We start from the raw sequence: 17737 nt of genomic DNA on the forward strand, positions 1-17737 counted from the left end.
AATGTAAATATTCCATTCCTTGCCGACCTCCCACTGCCATCTCTGCAGTTCCTGGTCTGCTGTCCTCCCCACTCTCTAATACAGGTGTGTTTAAAAGCCCATCTAACTTTATATCACTAACCTTACTTATGAGTTGCTCTGCTGAAAAAAAGTTCTGATTTCCATTGGAAACATTAATTAAACTATCCCCGATTGTGTTGGTGCCTTTAAGTCATTATGGTTTGGCAGAGAGTGAAAAATTGGATTTTATTGCACTGACTGTTCCTTGCGCTGCTGCTGTGCAGTAAGACAATTGGGGTGCAGGAGTCTGTGATCAGGACTAGCGTTGGCACAGGCACAATGGGCCAAATGGCCTCCTTCTGTATTGATATTTCTGTGACTGTGAAGGGCTTTTTCTCTAGTTGCCCAGCAATTGGTGGGTTAATATTGTTTGTCTGCTCACAGGACTGGAGCCTAAGGAAGGAGGGATTTTAGGAGTGGATTTATTTCTGTTGTCTTTTATTTTTACATAGTCATGAAGCATTACACTGGGGAAATGGTCTCTCCCATCCCTTGCCTATTTAATGAGTAAAATTATGGTTAATTTTGGACAGTGATTGAGACATGCTAGAACTTCCAATCGTCAATAATGGCTTTTTTGAAACGATTTACATTTTCTGTAATTGATTAATATTATTTTGTTAAGTAAATAAACAGACAGGAACATAGATGGGGCTAAATTAGATTATCCCCAAAACCGGGCGCGAATAACGCGATCCGTGACTAACCTGCGCCTGGTGACATACCTGACAGCGGCGTCGAAAACTAGGCCTAACATGATGCAAGTAAATGTGCACTTTCCACCAGCAGGGGAGCCCCAATCTCTGAAAGGGAGGATGTCTCTTAAAATCTCTTAAAGGTAGCCAGTACCTGTTACATGCTAAAAAAAAGTCTGCTGTCTGTACAGAGTCTGAATGGAGATCAGACATTACACATGTAAAACACAGATGCAGGTCCTGGACTTACAAACTGATGCATTATGTTAAAACATTGAATAAAGGTTGCGTACTACTAAATTTCACATCCTCCAATCTGCATGCCAGACCTCACCAATCTGCCGATCTGAGTTTATACCAGGCCTGCGAGAGTCCATGCACCAAGGTTCTCTGCTGATGCACCAGAGGCCTTGGTGCAAGAGGTGGACAGAAGGAGGGACATCCTATATCCGCGGGGTTGGGGGGGTGGGGGGAGGTTCAAGAGGCCCTCCAGACATGTGCCCAAAAGGCAGTGGGAGGCAGTAGGGGACAAAGTCAATGTCAGGCGCACACCACGAACATGGATGCAGTGCAGGAAGAAGTTCAGTGCTTTGACACGAGTGATCAAGGTGAGTGAGGTCAACTGTCAAGTGGCGTCACCAACCAACTACACCACTAGCCGCATCCACTGCTCCACGCACTACACCCCCATCACCCATAAACCAACAAACTCTTTCCATCAGTACTCAACCCTTCCAATCAAATGCTTCCTCTCACCCTTACACTTTACCACTTTACCAAGCCACCCACCCACAACTCACAGGCCACACACACTGGCAACTATTCAACCATGACAGGCACATCACCCAGACACACATCCCGCTTTCTTGCAGGAGAGGGTGGCGCATAACAGGAGGCAGCAAGTGGCAGTGGCATTTAGCCCTTCAAGCCTGTTCCACCATTCAATGAGATCATGGTGGACCTGTGACCTAACTCCATATACCCGCCTTGGCCCCATATCCCTTAATACCCTTGGTTCACAGAAATCTATCAATCTCAGATTTAACATTCACAATTGAGCTAGCATCAACTGCCATTTGCAGACTAGCGTTGCAAACTTCTCCCAGCCTTTGCGAGTAGCAGTGTTTCCTAACTTCACTCCTGCTCGTCCTGGCTCCAAGTGTTAGGCTATGTCACCGCATCCTAGTATTCATGTATAGGAGACCTCCAAAAACAGTTACAAATGCATTAGCAGCCAGAAGCAATAATCCAGCAACTAACCTGTGAATCCTGCATGGTTCCTTTAAATAGCCCTGGTTGTGGGGTGGGGGGTGGGGGGTCCTCCAGGCACGCTAAGACATGCTGGTCGTGGTTAAGACTTTGTATTGAGTTGAGCGTTAAGTTCCAAAATGGTATCTTTCAATTTAAATCAGCGTTGCACACTGATTGTATTTATTTTCTCCTTATTTTACATGCTGCCGGTGTTCGGTATTTGCGCATTTGCTACTACCTATACCAAGATGACATCCGGCGCACGTAACGCTAGAAACGTGCGTGCACAGCCAAGACGCCATCTTGCCACTTCAAGAGGCCATGTAGCGCCGAAACAACGGACGCTACACAGCCCAATTTCTAGCCCAGAATGTTCCTATTTGTATATTTACAGATAGGCACATTGGACCAGGAGAGACCACTGAGATCCACCTGACTGATTCACCATATACTACTCCAATGATGTTGAACCTTTTGCAGTGGGGTGCCAGGTCCATAGGCCACAACCAGTGAGTGAGCCATGGATGACTAAACTGTTTGTGGTTTGGGCAGAATCCTGACTGAATACAATGTCCAAGACAATCACTTTCTTTTCTAATAAAGTATTTTCACATTTATTATTTACGCATTTAAACAAAATACTTCCAAAAAATCACATGATTTGAGAGCGTTGGCAACATCGTGTACACTATTCCTTACTGACACTCATGAAAAATGTCAAGCACCCATCTGTAAAAATTCAAATGCCGACACATTAAAAAAAAATCAATCCACCAGATGTTACAAAACCAAAACCTCATACACAAAAATTCAAACTCCCATACTAAATCTTGGCTGGCTGCTTAGTCCTCATTTATCTTTATGTTGGCTGGTGCTCCCTCCTCTCCATCTTCTGCTCACCTCTGATGCCTCTTCACTTCCTGACCTGGTGTGCTCTGCTCTACTGCCATCTGCTATATTTTGCCACCCGGCCAGGCATGCCCCACTGCTGCCTGTTACCCTCTGTTGCCCAGACTGGTTTTCTCCACTAGCGCCTGCTGTCTTCTGTCACCCAGTTTTGACTATTCCGCCGCCACCCGCCCAGCTTGCCTCCACCATTCACCATGATTGCCGCTACTTCCACCTCCAGGATCTTCACTGCTGCTAATGATCTTCTCCCCAAAGTCTCTAAAGGAATGGAAAATCTTATTGAACGTCCTGAGCCTGGAGGATTGGTAGCAGCTGCAGAATGATTGGTGCTGAAAAGGTTGCTTTCCCCATTAGTCTAAATCCACCAAAAAGAGAACAGACTTTTCCAATTCTCCATGGCCATGAATTTCACAATGTTCAAGCTAACAGCAAAAGATACAAAAAGAAAGCAACCTGACCAGGGTTTTGAGGACTGGATAGAGGGAACTTGGATGTTCCTGCACTAGTCTATCTATCATACTCTTCAATTTCTTTCTCTGCCATATATCTATCCAGTTTCCTCTGCAGTTTTCCTGAAACCACCTGACTCTACTGTTTCCCTGGTCCCAATTTTAACTGCAGGCCAGTTTTTGGTCATTGAGCAGCAGGGTGAGTTAGAAACCCAACTACTGCTACAAAATTGAGGCCCAGGTTATTTTAACTCCTGGGCCTCAATTAAATCCTGCCCGTCAACATCCCATCCATTCGGACAGGAAATCAGCGAAAAGGAATGGAAAATTGCAACCTAGAGGGCACCTGCCGACAGCAGGTAAGTGACAGGATCGACTGCTAGGCCATCTCCCGGTGGTCCCAAGATTGGGGGGCAGGGGCAGTGGTGAGATAGTGGCAATGGAGGCCTAAGCTTTCCTTGTGGGGCCCAGAGAAGTACGCCTGCTCCTTCTGGCCCCATAAGAAAAGCTTAAAAAAATGGGAAAACTTAGCATTTTGGGCCTCAGCTGACCCTAATCCACTTCCTTGCTGGGCAGGCCTGATGGGAAACTCACCACCCCTCCTAGTAAAAATTGCAGTCGGATCTCGAAAACGTCATCGGGGCTTAAAATACATATGTTAAAAAGGACCCTGTCGGCTTTGGTCTGGTGTTCTTGCCACCTGTTCACTTTAGCAGGTTAAAATAGCAGGAGATCAGCTCCCGGCAACTCCAGGGTGGCTAAGTGACTTGGGCAATTTTGACTGACCACCCACCCGGTTTCTGCTGGGCAGGTAGGGTTAAAATCGCCACCCCCTCCTTTATTGTTCTGTTCCAATATATTCACCATTCTCTGTGTAAAGTAATTAAACTAAACTGTCTGTTCACCTTCCCTCTTCTAAGCTTGTACATCTGTTAGTACATATTGCAGAGATGGAAGCCATCTGAAAATAAGTATTTAGTTGTGGACAAATAACTTCCATCCTAGAATAGACAGTAATGATCCAGGATGAACACCTATTATCCTAATGGGAACCACTTTTGTACTATGAACAGAAAATTCATCATAATTGCTCATTCTGGAATTTAAGTACAAGCAGTGGTTATTGTAAAATACAGTACTATATTGCTACTGGGGTTATAGAAAAAGAGGTGCTTACAATCCACTTTGACTTGAATGAACTATTTGCAAAATTATTTCTAATGTGAAGCAGGCTGGTCTAATGCTGTCGACAGTGAGGCTGAAATGGCCCCAGGGTAAGATAATATTGTAAGAGGCTGATTTCGTTTTTCAATGAGTTGTAAGCGTTACACCTGATAATATTCTAACTGGATAACATTGTCAGACTGTGCTAAAATGGAAATTATTATTATTATTCCTAAAGTAAAATTTCTCTAAAAATTGAACTTAATCCTTTTTGAGTGTTACATTGACACATTGAGGACGATTTTCAACTGCTAGCCATCTGTTTCTTGTCTGCAAAATGGGCGGCCGACAATTGAAAATTAGGGGGTCACCTCAGCCGTCCCATTGATGCCCAAATCCTGTTTGACATAAACAGGCAGGCAGCCTGCCCATCTGTTTCCGGTGGGAGGCTGCATGATTATAAAAATCAGCGTTCTATGCAGGTTGTAGGTCCCTCATTGCAATTTTCAGGTACAAATGGGAACGCTTTTCTTATTTGTACCAGTTGTTAAGCGGCCTAACCAGTGGTCCTTAAATGAACCGCTGGAGACCACTCAAAAACTATGTTCCTAATTTCATCTTTGCCTATGGGATCACTGAGGCTAACTCTTGCTAATTTAGCACAGATGGTGCCCTCACATGGTAAGAGATATAAAAGCTTTGGTAAAGGTTCAGTGGAAGTTAAACTAGAATGATATCTGGTTTAAATTGTTTTCTTTATAAACCATCTTTTTAAATGTTAGATTCCGGTCACTTAACCATTAGTTAAATAGAGCATCACATAGTGCCTGGAATAATGTGACATTTATTCAACAAGTGGAATCGCCTGCACAAAATACACATGCCATTCAATTTCTTGTATGGTATGCACTCCTGGATTCTATTAAACAATTCAAATTTAAATCAAGACAACAAGACAACTCAAGTATTTCACCGAAGCTTTGTGACCAGAATACTGCATCAAATTAGTCACTACGTGTTGGGGAAAATGATTGAGGAAACAGGTAGAGTGGAAAAATCAAATACTGAAAAGCAACAACTTCTAATGCTGCATAGAGCTTTCTTATAATAGGAACAAAAAACTTTAAAGTTGAGAAGGAAGAAAATGATATTTGGACGCACATCCCTTAGCCTAAAACATTAAAATCTATATTTCTGTATGATACTAATTGACCCATTAGGCTAGAGAAATGTAATGTTATCTTTCTTGCCTTGTCCATAATTGTTTTTAATGTTGGTTTGCATCAGGTGCTGTGAAGGGTTTTATTGGAAACTTGATCTAACCATTTGTGCAGTGCAACAGCAAATAGAAATCAGATTTTCAGGGTTTAGAAGTAGAAGTTACAACATGGAAACAGGCCCTTCGGCCCAACATGTCCATGTCGCCCAGTTTATACCACTAAGCTAGTCCCAATTGTCTGCAAAGATTTATCTCAGGAAGTTTATTTTACACAATAAAAAGATACAAGTTCAATTAGTAATTATTTTAGATTTCTGCTTAGCTTTATTGGTATACACTACTCACAGTAACAATTCCTGTGTAATAATCCTTAGCTATAAACTGGCATTTTAGTTTACCTGACTTGAAATGGTCAAGAAACCAATTTATTTTGATATACTAGTATCATAAATTGAATTTTAAAAAAACCCTGCACCTCAACTATTTAGGAAAGGACAAAATACTGACTATTCTGTCAATCTGGTATGATCCTGACCTGCTTTGTATTGTCACAAAGATACAGGCTGAATTTTGTTCTTGTGAGGATTGCAGGTTGTGGCTTTATACAAGATCATTAGACATCATAGGGCTCAGGATAAAGCCACTTACATTGTTTGCATGAATTTTAATAAGGCTTCCAACCTTATGCAGCTCTCATGCAGAAGCTGAGAGCCATTAGAACACATGACCAACTCTCAGATTTTATTCAGGATGTGTACTCCAAGTCCAAGATGGAAGACTCACTGGGACCAATAATGCAACCACTACTGCGCTAAAATTATAATATTAAAGTGTTGTTCCCACTGTGTAGCAAGGGTGGGATTTGAGGTGTCAGCAGCAAATAAACTACTGCTGACACTTAAAGAAGAAAGGTCCTTTAGGGAGAGAAGGGAGCACGGAAGTATTGGAGAAGAATTGGCCTTTTAAGGCTCAGTAGTGAAAGAAAGGTAAGCTGGATGACCCTCAAGCAAGGTCAGGGCTCCTCATGAATATATTTTTTACATTGGCCCTTTTCTTCAGTGCTGTGTGCTGGAACGCTGCTTAAGTGCTTTAGGCACATTTATTATGGGCCGTTAATGAGCCTTACATGCAGTTTGTACGCTGGCATGAGGGGACACAGAGTGCATTGGGTGAACGGTAGGCTTCAAGCATCCAGGCCCAGTAACATGGGGAACCGATGCCTGATTTGCTTCAACTTAGCAGCTGCTGGTCGTCACATTATTAGCCTCTGTGTCTCTCAAAAGAGGAGTGCGGCAAAGTTGTCCGCTGTCACTCATTCTGTTTATTGCCTTTAGGTGCAGTGCTCTGGTTAGATAAGACTTTAAGTATTGTCAAGTCAGGCAGCATCTGTGGAGAAAGAAACAGAGTTAACATTTCAGGCTGAAGACCTTTTGTCATATTATTGGGCCTGGAGGCTTGAAGCCTACCATTCACCCAATGTACTCTTGGAATTTGGCCTGAAACGTTAACTCTGTTTCTTTCTCCGCAGATGCTGCCTGACTTGCTGAGCTTCTCCAGCATTTTCTGTTTTTATTTCAGATTTCCGGCATCCGCAGTATTTTGCTTTTGACTTTAAGTATTGTGTCCAGTTCAGGTACCTAGGACAGTAATTTATTGGTTGTGAAGTGCTTTGGGATGTCCTGAGAATGTGATCAGGTGCTGTATAAATGCAAGTTCTTTTAACTTTCTAGGTAAACTGAAGGTAACTGAAAGAGGCTTCATAGAGATATATGACAATTGATTGGCATAGAAAAGTTAAATCTGGAATAATACTTCAAATTTAATTGTGAGTGGAACAAAGAGGGCAGAGAATCAAGCCGCTAAAAGGCAAATTTAGGACTGATGTCATGAAGTTCTTTCTCACAAAAAGAATTATGAATGGATTCCCAGGTAGGGTAATGTAAGCAAAAACCCTGGAATCATTTCAAAAATAGCTGGATGCTGTGATAGAAGGATTGCCGTCTTTCTTTCGAGATGAATTAGGATGTGTTAAGCTGCCTTTCATATCTGTATCTATCTTGTGCGATCTTGTGATCAATAATGCATTGGATGGCATCATAAGTGACAGTTTCACAACATATGTTGCAGGCATTTTTTATTAAAGAATTGCTTCTCTCTGAAGATGTTTTGTTGGCAGATTCATCTGGGGATCTAGTGCACTCCACTCCACTCACCATCTCGAACAATAAGCTAACTACTGGGGCATCCTTGTGGGTGCCCCTAAATGTGGTATTATGGTTTGTGCCACTCAAAAGGATATTGTTTAGAAAATACAAGGGCTTCTGACCAAGATATGACTCATATCAATATCTGGGGGTTCTGGTGGATGCTAATTTTAGCTTGGACAAAGTCCTTTGCAACCATTGGCAGAGAAAGTACAAAGGCAGTTGTGATCTTTCTTATCTCTCTCCACTGACAGCAAAATCCCAGTTCAGGTTAAGTTTATGGCGTATTAAACCTCAATAACAACTTACAAGTGTATTACACCTTTAATGTTGAAAATATCCCAAGGCGCTTCACAGAGGCAGATGCTGAGCAGTAATAGGAGAAGAATTAGGGGGTGATCAAAGGGATGGTTGAAGAATGATCTTTTGAGGGGTTTTTTTGGGATGGGGGAAGAGGTAGAAAGGTGGAAAAGTTTAGGGGGAGAATTCCAGAGTGTTGGGCCCAAGACAGCTCAAGGTAAAATGGAGAGATGAAAGGAAGCAAAGAAGACCAGAGTCGGGGTTGTGCCAAACAATTCTCATCATGATTTGGAATTCCTAGGTGTACAATGCAAGGGTTTTCTTTGGCTCATGTGCATGATCCAAGGCCAAGCTGTGAGGTGGATTTGTGACAAAAAAAGAAAATGATTGCAATGAGGGAGGGCCTGCCTTACACCAACTTATTGTTCAGCTTCCAGGAAGAGGAGTCAGCATCATGCTGACCTACCTTGTTAGGATTCAGAGAGGCAGATAATTGATGCTGGTGCTCTACATCCCCAACCACCATTTAATGGGGCATGGTCTATGTCCATGCTGTGGTCAGGAAGATGGTGACAATGTACTCGCACATTTGTCATGCTGCTTCCTAATACCTGTTTCCATTTAAAGAGGGTACAGACCTGCACGTGCCAGTTTTCTAATGAGTAAATAGTGACTTGCCTTCTTGGGGTGGGGTGGAGATCAATCAGATCTCTTTTTAGATCAAGTTGGCTTCACAATGACATCACTGGCAATGAAAGATCAGAGGAGAATTAATTGCCTGCAGACTCGTTAATCTGATACTTGAGCCAGGCAGGTCCACAATGTATCAGAGCACTGTTGATGAGTGACCAGCCAGCCTAGCTCATTGATGAGATTTGGAGGGGTAAACTTGTCACTGGAGGTTGGGATGTTTCTCACTTCGCCCCTGATAACTGTACAAACCAGTGCTATAATGGATAGCTTCTAGTGGACCAGCTTACTAAAAGCTTACTAAGCTGGTCCACTAGATTAGTTGCCTGATGCAATGATGCAGTAGAGAAGGAGGCCATTCGGCCCATTGTGCCTGTGCCAGCTCTTTGAGAGGGCTATCCAATTAATCCCACTCCCCTGCTCTTTCCCCATAGCTCTGCAAATTTTCTCCTTCAAGTACTTATCCAATTCCCTTTTGAAAGTTATTATTGAATCTGCTTCCACCACCTTTCAGGCAGTGCATTCCAGATTGTAACAACTCGCTGCGTAAAAAAAATTCCCCTCACCTCGCCTCTGGTTCTTTTTCCAATTATCTTAAATCTGTGTCCTCTGGTTACCGATCCTTCTGCCATTGGAAATAGTTTCTCCTTATTTACTTTATCAAAACCCCTCATGATTTTGAACACCTCTGTTAAATCTCCCCTTAACCTTCTCCGCTCTAAGGAGAACAATCCCAGCTTCTCTAGTCCAAGTAACTGAAGTCCCACATCCCTGGTATCATTCTAATAAATCTCCTCTGCACCCTCTCCAATGCCTTGATATCTTTCCTAAAGTGTGGTGCCCAGAAATGGGCATAATACTCCAGCTGGGGCCTAACCAGTGATTTATAAAGGTTTAGCATAAATTCCTTGCTTTTGTACTCTATGCCCCTGTTTATAAAGCCAAGGATCCCATATGCTTTTTTAACGGCCTTCTCAACTTGTCCTGCCACATTCAAAGATTTGTGTGTGTACTCACCCATGTCTCTCTGTTCTTACACCCCCTTTAAATTGTCCCTGTTGGACAGGATCTGTCAGCCGATCTCTTCCTGAATTATTGGTCTCAAGCCATCTAAAGACCTGGCCACTTTCTATTGCCACCACTCCTCTGCACCCCCCCCCCCCACAACGTGCTCACCTGACTCTCACTATCTCTCTTTCCCCCTGTCTCTCTCTTGCTCTCCTTCTCTCCCTCTCTCTCCCCCTTTTTCTCTCCCTCTCTCTCCCCCTATCTCTCTTTCTCTCCCCCTATCTCTCTTTCTCTCCCCCATCTCACTTTCTCACCCCCTCTCTCTCTTTCTCTCTCCCCCTCTCTCTCTCTTTCTCTCTCTCTCTAGAGGTGCGGGTTCCTGGGCATCAGCTGCCCCCCACCCGGTAACTTGCCGAAATGGTGAGGACAAGAAGGCTGTTCAACAACAACGAACACAGCAACTTACATTTATATAGTGCCTTTAACGTAGTTAAACGTCCCAAGGCCTTTCACAGGAGTGATTACAAACAAAAGTTGATACCGAGCCACGTAACGAGATATTAGGACAGGTGACCAAAAGCTTGGTCGAAGAGGTAGGTTTTACAGAGCATCTTAACGGAGAAGAGAGGGGTAGAGAGGTGGAGAGAGAGGTAGAGAGGTGGAGAGGTTTAGGGAGGGAATTCCAGAGCTTAGGGGCCGGGCAGCTGAAGGCACTGCCGCCAACGGTGGAGCGATTAAAATTGGGGATGCGCATGAGGCCAGAATTGGAGGGGTGCAGAGATCTTGGCAGGAACAACCCTATCCTCACCTGACGTTCATGCAAACACACACAGACACACATGCAAACATGCAGACACACACACGCACACGCACACACACACAGACAGACACATGCACAAACATACACGCAGACACACATGTACAGACCCACATTTAGAGACACATGTACAAACCTTTCGGCAGTTGTCACTTGATAGCGATCAAGAGCGGGAACCTTGGCTGATTTTTTTTTCCACCCCTCTCTAACCCGGGGCGCTGAGGCCAACTACAGTAGTCCTACTGCAGTCCCCGGCTAGGATCAGCTAACTTGGCACAGGCTTGGTGAGGTGGGGGTGGAACCTGCACCATCCACTTCCGAGTCGTCACAAGGAAGATGAGCTGTGGTCTGGCTACAGTGGGGTAGATCTTGACTCTACGCGACAGTGCAAAATGGACGACAGTGAATCGGCTGCTCACCCCACCTTCTCCCCTGTACCATTTTTATTTCCATTGACGTCAATGTGGAGATATGTAAAACTGGCCATTGCGGCATGTGACGAGATCTCCCAGAATACTCCCAACTAGAGTTGGCAACTCTGGGGTAGATTTTGGCTTCATGTGGTGGTGTAGACCAGGAGATCTCGTCACATGCCACAATGGTTTGAAGGACTGAGCTACAGTAATGTAAGCCTCAGATCCAGAACACTAATGGGATGGGCGAGCGGGCAATCGTGCGTTGCCTCGATATTTCAAACACCGACTGACTATAGAACATAAGAACATAATAAATAGGAGCAGGAGTAGGCCACATGGCCCCTCAAGCCTGCTCCGCCATTCAATCAGATCACGGCTGATCTTCGACCTCAACTCCTCTTTCCTGCCTGATCCCCATATCCTTTGATTCCCCTAGAGTCCAGAAATCTATCTATCTCAGCCTTGAATATATTCAACGACTCAGCATCCACAGCTCTCTGGGGTAGAGAATTCGAAAGATTCACAGCCCTCTGAGTAAAGAAATTCCTCCCTATCTCAGTCTTAAATGGCCGAACCATATCCTGCGACCCTGTCCCCTAATTCTAGACTCTCTAGCCATGGGTAACAACTTCTCAGCATCTACCCTGTCAAGCCCCCTCATAATCTTATATATGTTTCAATTAGATCACCTCTCGTTCTTCTAAACTCCAGAGAGCATAGGCCCATTCTACTCAATCTCTCCTCATAGGACAATCCTCTCATCCCAGGAATTAATCTAGTGAATCTTCGCTGCACTGCCTCTGAGGCAAGTGTATCCTTCCTTAGATAAGGAGACCAAAACTGAACACAGTACTCCAGGTGAGGTCTCACCAAAGCCCTGTACAATTGTAGTAAGACTTCTTTACTTTTGTACTTCAACCCCCTTGCAATAAAGGCCAACATTCCATTTGCTTTCCTAATTGCTTGCTGTGCCTGCATGCTAACTTTTTGTGTTTCTCTCTACGAGGATACCCAAATCTCTCTGAACACCAACATTTAATAGTTTCTCACCATTTAAAAAATATTCTGTGTTTCTATTCTTCCTACCAAAGTGAATAACCTCACATTTCCCCACATTATACTCCATCTGTCACCATCTTGCCCACTATCTTAACCTGTCTATATCCCATTGCAGACTCGTTGTGTCCTCCTCACAGCTTACTTTCTCACCTAGCTTTGTATCGTCAGCAAATTTGGATACATTACACTCCGTCCCTTCATCTAAGACATTGATATATATTGTAAATAGCTGAGGCCCAAGCACTGATCTTTGCGGCCCCCCACTAGTTACAACCTGCCAACCTGAAAATGACCCGTTTATTCCTACTCTCAGTTTTCTGTCCGTTAACCAATCCTCTATCCATGCTAATATGTTACCCCCAACCCCATGAGCCCTTATCTTGTGTAACAACCTTTTATGTGGCACCTTATCGAATGCCTTTTGAAAATCCAAATATATGACATCCACTGGTTTCCCTGATAAGTTGGTATCCACATAATATTTTGGAAGATCATCATAAATATCTAACTTGTAAAGAAAAATAAATGATGTAATGAATGAATTGCTCTTACCAGCTGTCCCTACTTTTCTGTTTGTTGAACATATGTGCCAAGAAATGATTATTGGTGATATCAGTGGGTGAATAAGAACATAAGAAATAGGAGCAGGAGTAGGCCATATGGCCCCTCGAGCCTGCTCCACCATTCAATAAGATCATGGCTGATCCTCGACCTCAACTCCACTCCCTTAATGCATAATGCAGTCCTCTGTCTGCTATTTTAACCCAATTAAAATAAACAAGTTAATGCTTCTGTCAAAATAGCAGATGGAAGAATGTTATGGAAACATGTTAAATGTGATCCACTAAAATTGATAACATTAATTTCTAAGCTAATTATTTTTAGGAACACTGGACAGAAGAACACATTCATATCACTTCTCAAAGATATCAATAAAATCTGAGGTATAATAATCTTATGCTATGCTTTTTATTAACACCATCTAAAACTTTCTTAGGTCACATCTTGCTTTCCTAATCATGCAATTTTTAACAATTTTAATTGACAAAATATCTCCATTAAGGGTACACAATTACATTTTCCTGGTGCGCTATATTTGAAGGCCCATTTTCCTAGGCCTTGCAGTCAGTGGGCTGGGGTTGACAAATTGGGTGCTGAACTTTGTGTAATTGATTTGCTGGCTGCCCAATTTACCGATGGGCAATTTACGGGGCAGAAAAACGGTCATGGTTCTGGTGTGCATGGGCCTCATGCAAATATTTAAATTAACTTAAAAAAAATTCCATGCTCCACAAGAAATGTGAGCAAAATTGTGCAGTACAGTTACTTTCACCTTTTTTTTCATAAAATATACTTTATTCATAAAACTTGCAGCAATACATACAATAGAGTTGTCATATCACATTCCAAACGTACAGATTATACAATTTGCAGGTTACATCAAGTGCAGTTCAATGAACACATTGTACATAATTACAGTTCATGACACTCTAGGGTGCCTCATTGCATTACACTCAATACAGATTATTGATTACAGATTCATTACAGGTACATTACAGGTTCATTAAAGGTACATTACATCAATTTGAATTTTACATTCTGCCTGGGGGTGTTTTTCCCTGATTGCAGCCCCTCGGTATACAATGGCGGGAAGGCGTAAATGGTTGCCTTTCCCCACAGAGCCTTTGCGGCAGCCGCACCCAGCCTCAGTGCGTCCCTGAGCACGTAGTCCTGGACCTTGGAATGTGCCAGTCTGCAACACTCGGTCGAGGACAGCTCCTTGCACTGGAAGACCAGCAAGTTTCGGGCAGACCAAAGGGCGTCTTTCACCGAGTTGATGGTCTTCCAGCAGCAGTTGATGTCCGTCTTGGTGTTCGTCCCCAGGAACAGCCCGTAGAGCACAGAGTCCTGTGTTACGGAACTGCTCGGGTCGAACCTGGACAGATACCACTGCATCTCTCTCCAGACCTTCCTTGCAAAGGCACATTCCAGAAGGAGATGGGTGACGGTCTCGTCTGCACCGCAGCCTCCTCGGCGACAGCGTGCGGTGGCGCTGAGAGTCGGGGAGTGCATGAAGGATCTGATGGGAAGGGCCCTTCTCACCACCAGCCAAGCTAGGTCTTGGTGCTTGTTTGAAAGCTCTGGCGATGAGGCGTTCTGCCAAATGACATTGACAATCTGCTCGGGGAACCAACCGACAGGATCCATCATCTCCTTTTCCCTCAGGGTCTCGAGGACGTTACGTGCGGACCACTTACTGATCGCCTTGTGGTCGAAGGTGTTTTTTTGCATAAACTTTTCGACGAAGGACAGGTGGGGCGGAACGGTCCAACTGGACGGAGCATTCCGTGGCAGCGTGGCCAGGCCCATCCTTCGCAACACCGGGGATAGGTAGAACCTCAGTACGTAGTGACACTTTGTGTTTGCGTACCAAGGGTCCACGCAAAGCTTGATGCAGCCGCACTCGAAAGTGGCCATCAGGATGAGGGCCACGTTGGGCACGTCTTTCCCCCTTTCTCCGGATATTTGTACATCATGTGCCTGCGGACACGGTCCATTTTTGATCTCCAGATAAAGTGGAAGATGACTCGGGTGACTGTCGCGGTGTATGGGCCAGACCTGTGCCACGTACAGCAACACTGAGAGCACCTTGCACCTGATGACCAGGTTTTTGCCCACGATCGAGAGGGATTGCGATTCCACAGTCCCAGTTTCTGCTTCACCTTAGAAATATGCTCCTTCCAACACACTTCCAATCAGATGCAAGGGTCCTGCAAAGTCTTGGTCCACCGTCTCCCACCGTACAGCTTGCACCTTTGCTTTTACTGGTGGGTGTTGGCCTTCAGTCCCAAATAGGGCCACCGTCCTTTGGTGCACCACCTGCTGCAGGATCTCCAATACTTCAACATCAAAAGTAGTAGTGCTGTCCCCATGTGCTGTGTCATCATGAACAATTATTGTGTCTCCGCCACAATTTTCTTTTTTATGATGAGTGGCAGCCCTTGAAGAGCTGCTGCCCTATCAGCTTTTATGCTTCCCAGCCAAATGCGTTGCATGAAAAGCTATTTGGGTCAGGTTTTCATGTGTGAAAATGCCTATTCCACTTAGGGGGAGAGATTTCCATCAGAATACTTGGTGTGGTCCGCACCCATAACTGGTAATACAGGCAAGCCTATGCTGTGGGCCAGGACAAGGTAATTTTTGCCTGACTTGAAAAATTGACACATAAGGGTCAGACAATCAGCAACTCCTTGAGATCCATAATTACTCTGCAATACAATGTAAAATCTGGCTAAAAAAAGTCACAATAAGAATAAAACCGAACGGACCACCCGGCATCGGACCATTAGGCACCGGACACGACAAAAGCAAACCAAGCCCAGTCAACCCTGCAAAGTCCTCCTCACTAACATCTGGGGACTTGTGCCAAAATTGGGAGAGCTGTCCCACAGACCAGTCAAGCAACAGCCTGACATAGCCATACTCACAGAATCATACCTTTCAGCCAACGTCCCAGACTCCTCCATCACCATCCCTGGGTGTATGTCCTATCCCACCGGCAGGACAGACCGACCAGAGGTGGCGGTACAGTGATATACAGTCAGGAGGGAGCGGCCCTGGGAGTCCTCAACATTGACTCTGGACCCCATGAAACCTCATGGCATCAGGTCAAACATGGGCAAGGAAACCTCCTGCTGATTACCACCTACCGTCCTCCCTCAGCTGATGAATCAGTCCTCCTCCATGTTGAGCACCATTTGGAGGAAGCACTGGGGGTAGCAAGGGCACAGAATGTACTCTGGGTGGGGGACTTCAATGTCCATCACCAAGAGTGGCTCGGTAGCACCACTACTGACCGAGCTGGCCGAGTCCTGAAGGAAATAGCTGCCAGACTGGGCCTGCGACAGGTGGTGAGAGAACCAACACGAGGGAAAAACTTACTTGACCTCGTCCTCACTTCATGCATGCTAAACAGCGGAAGCAACATGCTATAGACAGAGCTAAGTGATTCCACAACCAACAGATCAGATCAAAGCTCTGCAGTCCTGCCACATCCAATCGTGAATGGTGGTGGACAATTAAACAACTAACGGGAGGAGGAGGCTCTGCAAACATCCCCATCCTCAATGATGGCGGAGTCCAGCACGTGAGTGCAAAAGACAAGGCTGAAGTATTTGCAACCAGCTTCAGCCAGAAGTGCCGAGTAAATGATCCATCTCGGCCTCCTCCCGATATCCCCACCATCACAGAAGCCAGACTTCGGCCAATTCGATTCACTCCACGTGATATCAAGAAACGGCTGAGTGCACTGGATACTGCAAAGGCTATGGGCCCCGACAACATCCCAGCTGTAGTGCTGAAGACTTGTGCTCCAGAACTAGCCACGCATCTAGCCAAGCTGTTCCAGTACAGCTACAACACTGGCATCTACCCGACAATGTGGAAAATTGCCCAAGTATGTCCTGTCCACAAAAAGCAGGACAAATCCAATCAGGCCAATTACCGCTCCATCAGTCTACTCTCAATCATCAGCAAAGTGATGGAAGGTGTCGTTGACAGTGCTATCACGCGGCACTTACTCACCAATAACCTGCTCACCGATGCTCAGTTTAGGTTCCGCCAGGACCACTCGGCATCAGACCTTATTACAGCCTTGGTCCAAACATGGACAAAAGAGCTGAATTCCAGAGGTGACTGCCCTTGACATCAAGGCAGCATTTGACCGAGTGTGGCACCAAGGAGCCCTAGTAAAATTGAAGTCAATGGGAATCAGGGGGAAATCTCTCCAGTGGCTGGAGTCATACCTAGCACAAAGGAAGATGGTAGTGGTTGTTGGAGGCCAATCATCTCAGCCCCAGGGCATTGCTGCAGGAGTTCCTCAGGGCAGTGTCCTAGACCCAACCATCTTCAGCTGCTTCATCAATGACCTTCCCTCCATCATAAGGTCAGAAATGGGGATGTTCGCTGATGATTGCACAGTGATCAGTTCCATTCGCAACCCCTCAGATAATGAAGCAGTCCGAGCCCACATGCAGCAAGACCTGGACTACATCCAGGCTTGGGCTGATAAATGGCAAGTAACATTCGTGCCAGATAAGTGCCAGGCAATGACCATCTCCAACAAGGGAGTGTCTAACCACCTCCCCTTGACATTCAACGGCATTACCATCGCCGAATCCCCCACCATCAACATCCTGGGGGTCACCATTGACCAGAAACTTAACTGGACCAGCCATATAAATACTGTGGCTACAAGAGTAGGTCAGAGGCTGGGTATTCTGCGGCGAGTGACTCACCTCCTGACTCCCCAAAGCCTTTCCACCATCTACAAGGCACAAGTCAGGAGTGTGATGGAATACTCTCCACTTGCTTGGATGAGTGCTGCTCCAACAACACTCAAGAAGCTCGACACCATCCAGGACAAAGCAGCCCGCTTAATTGGCACCCCATCCACCACCCTAAACATTCACTCCCTTCACCACTGGCGCACAGTGG

At 45.0% G+C, this 17737-nt stretch overlaps 1 protein-coding gene across 6 annotated transcripts in view; it reads left to right on the forward strand.

Moving 5' to 3' along the window:
* The window catches only part of LOC137333828 (BTB/POZ domain-containing protein KCTD8-like), a 247316-nt gene that overhangs the window by 17829 nt on the left and 211750 nt on the right, over window positions 1–17737 (forward strand). Inside the window, exon 2 of one of the 6 annotated variants that reach the window (XM_067998236.1) lies at window positions 1117–1126. The exons of the other annotated variants lie outside the window; for them this stretch is intronic. Coding sequence (XP_067854337.1) covers window positions 1117–1126 — 10 coding nt within the window. The remainder of the gene's footprint in view (window positions 1–1116; window positions 1127–17737) is intronic. 6 annotated transcript variants of the gene reach the window in all.

The sequence above is a fragment of the Heptranchias perlo genome, chromosome 1 (assembly GCF_035084215.1).
Source record: "Heptranchias perlo isolate sHepPer1 chromosome 1, sHepPer1.hap1, whole genome shotgun sequence".
Taxonomy (NCBI): domain Eukaryota; kingdom Metazoa; phylum Chordata; class Chondrichthyes; order Hexanchiformes; family Hexanchidae; genus Heptranchias; species Heptranchias perlo.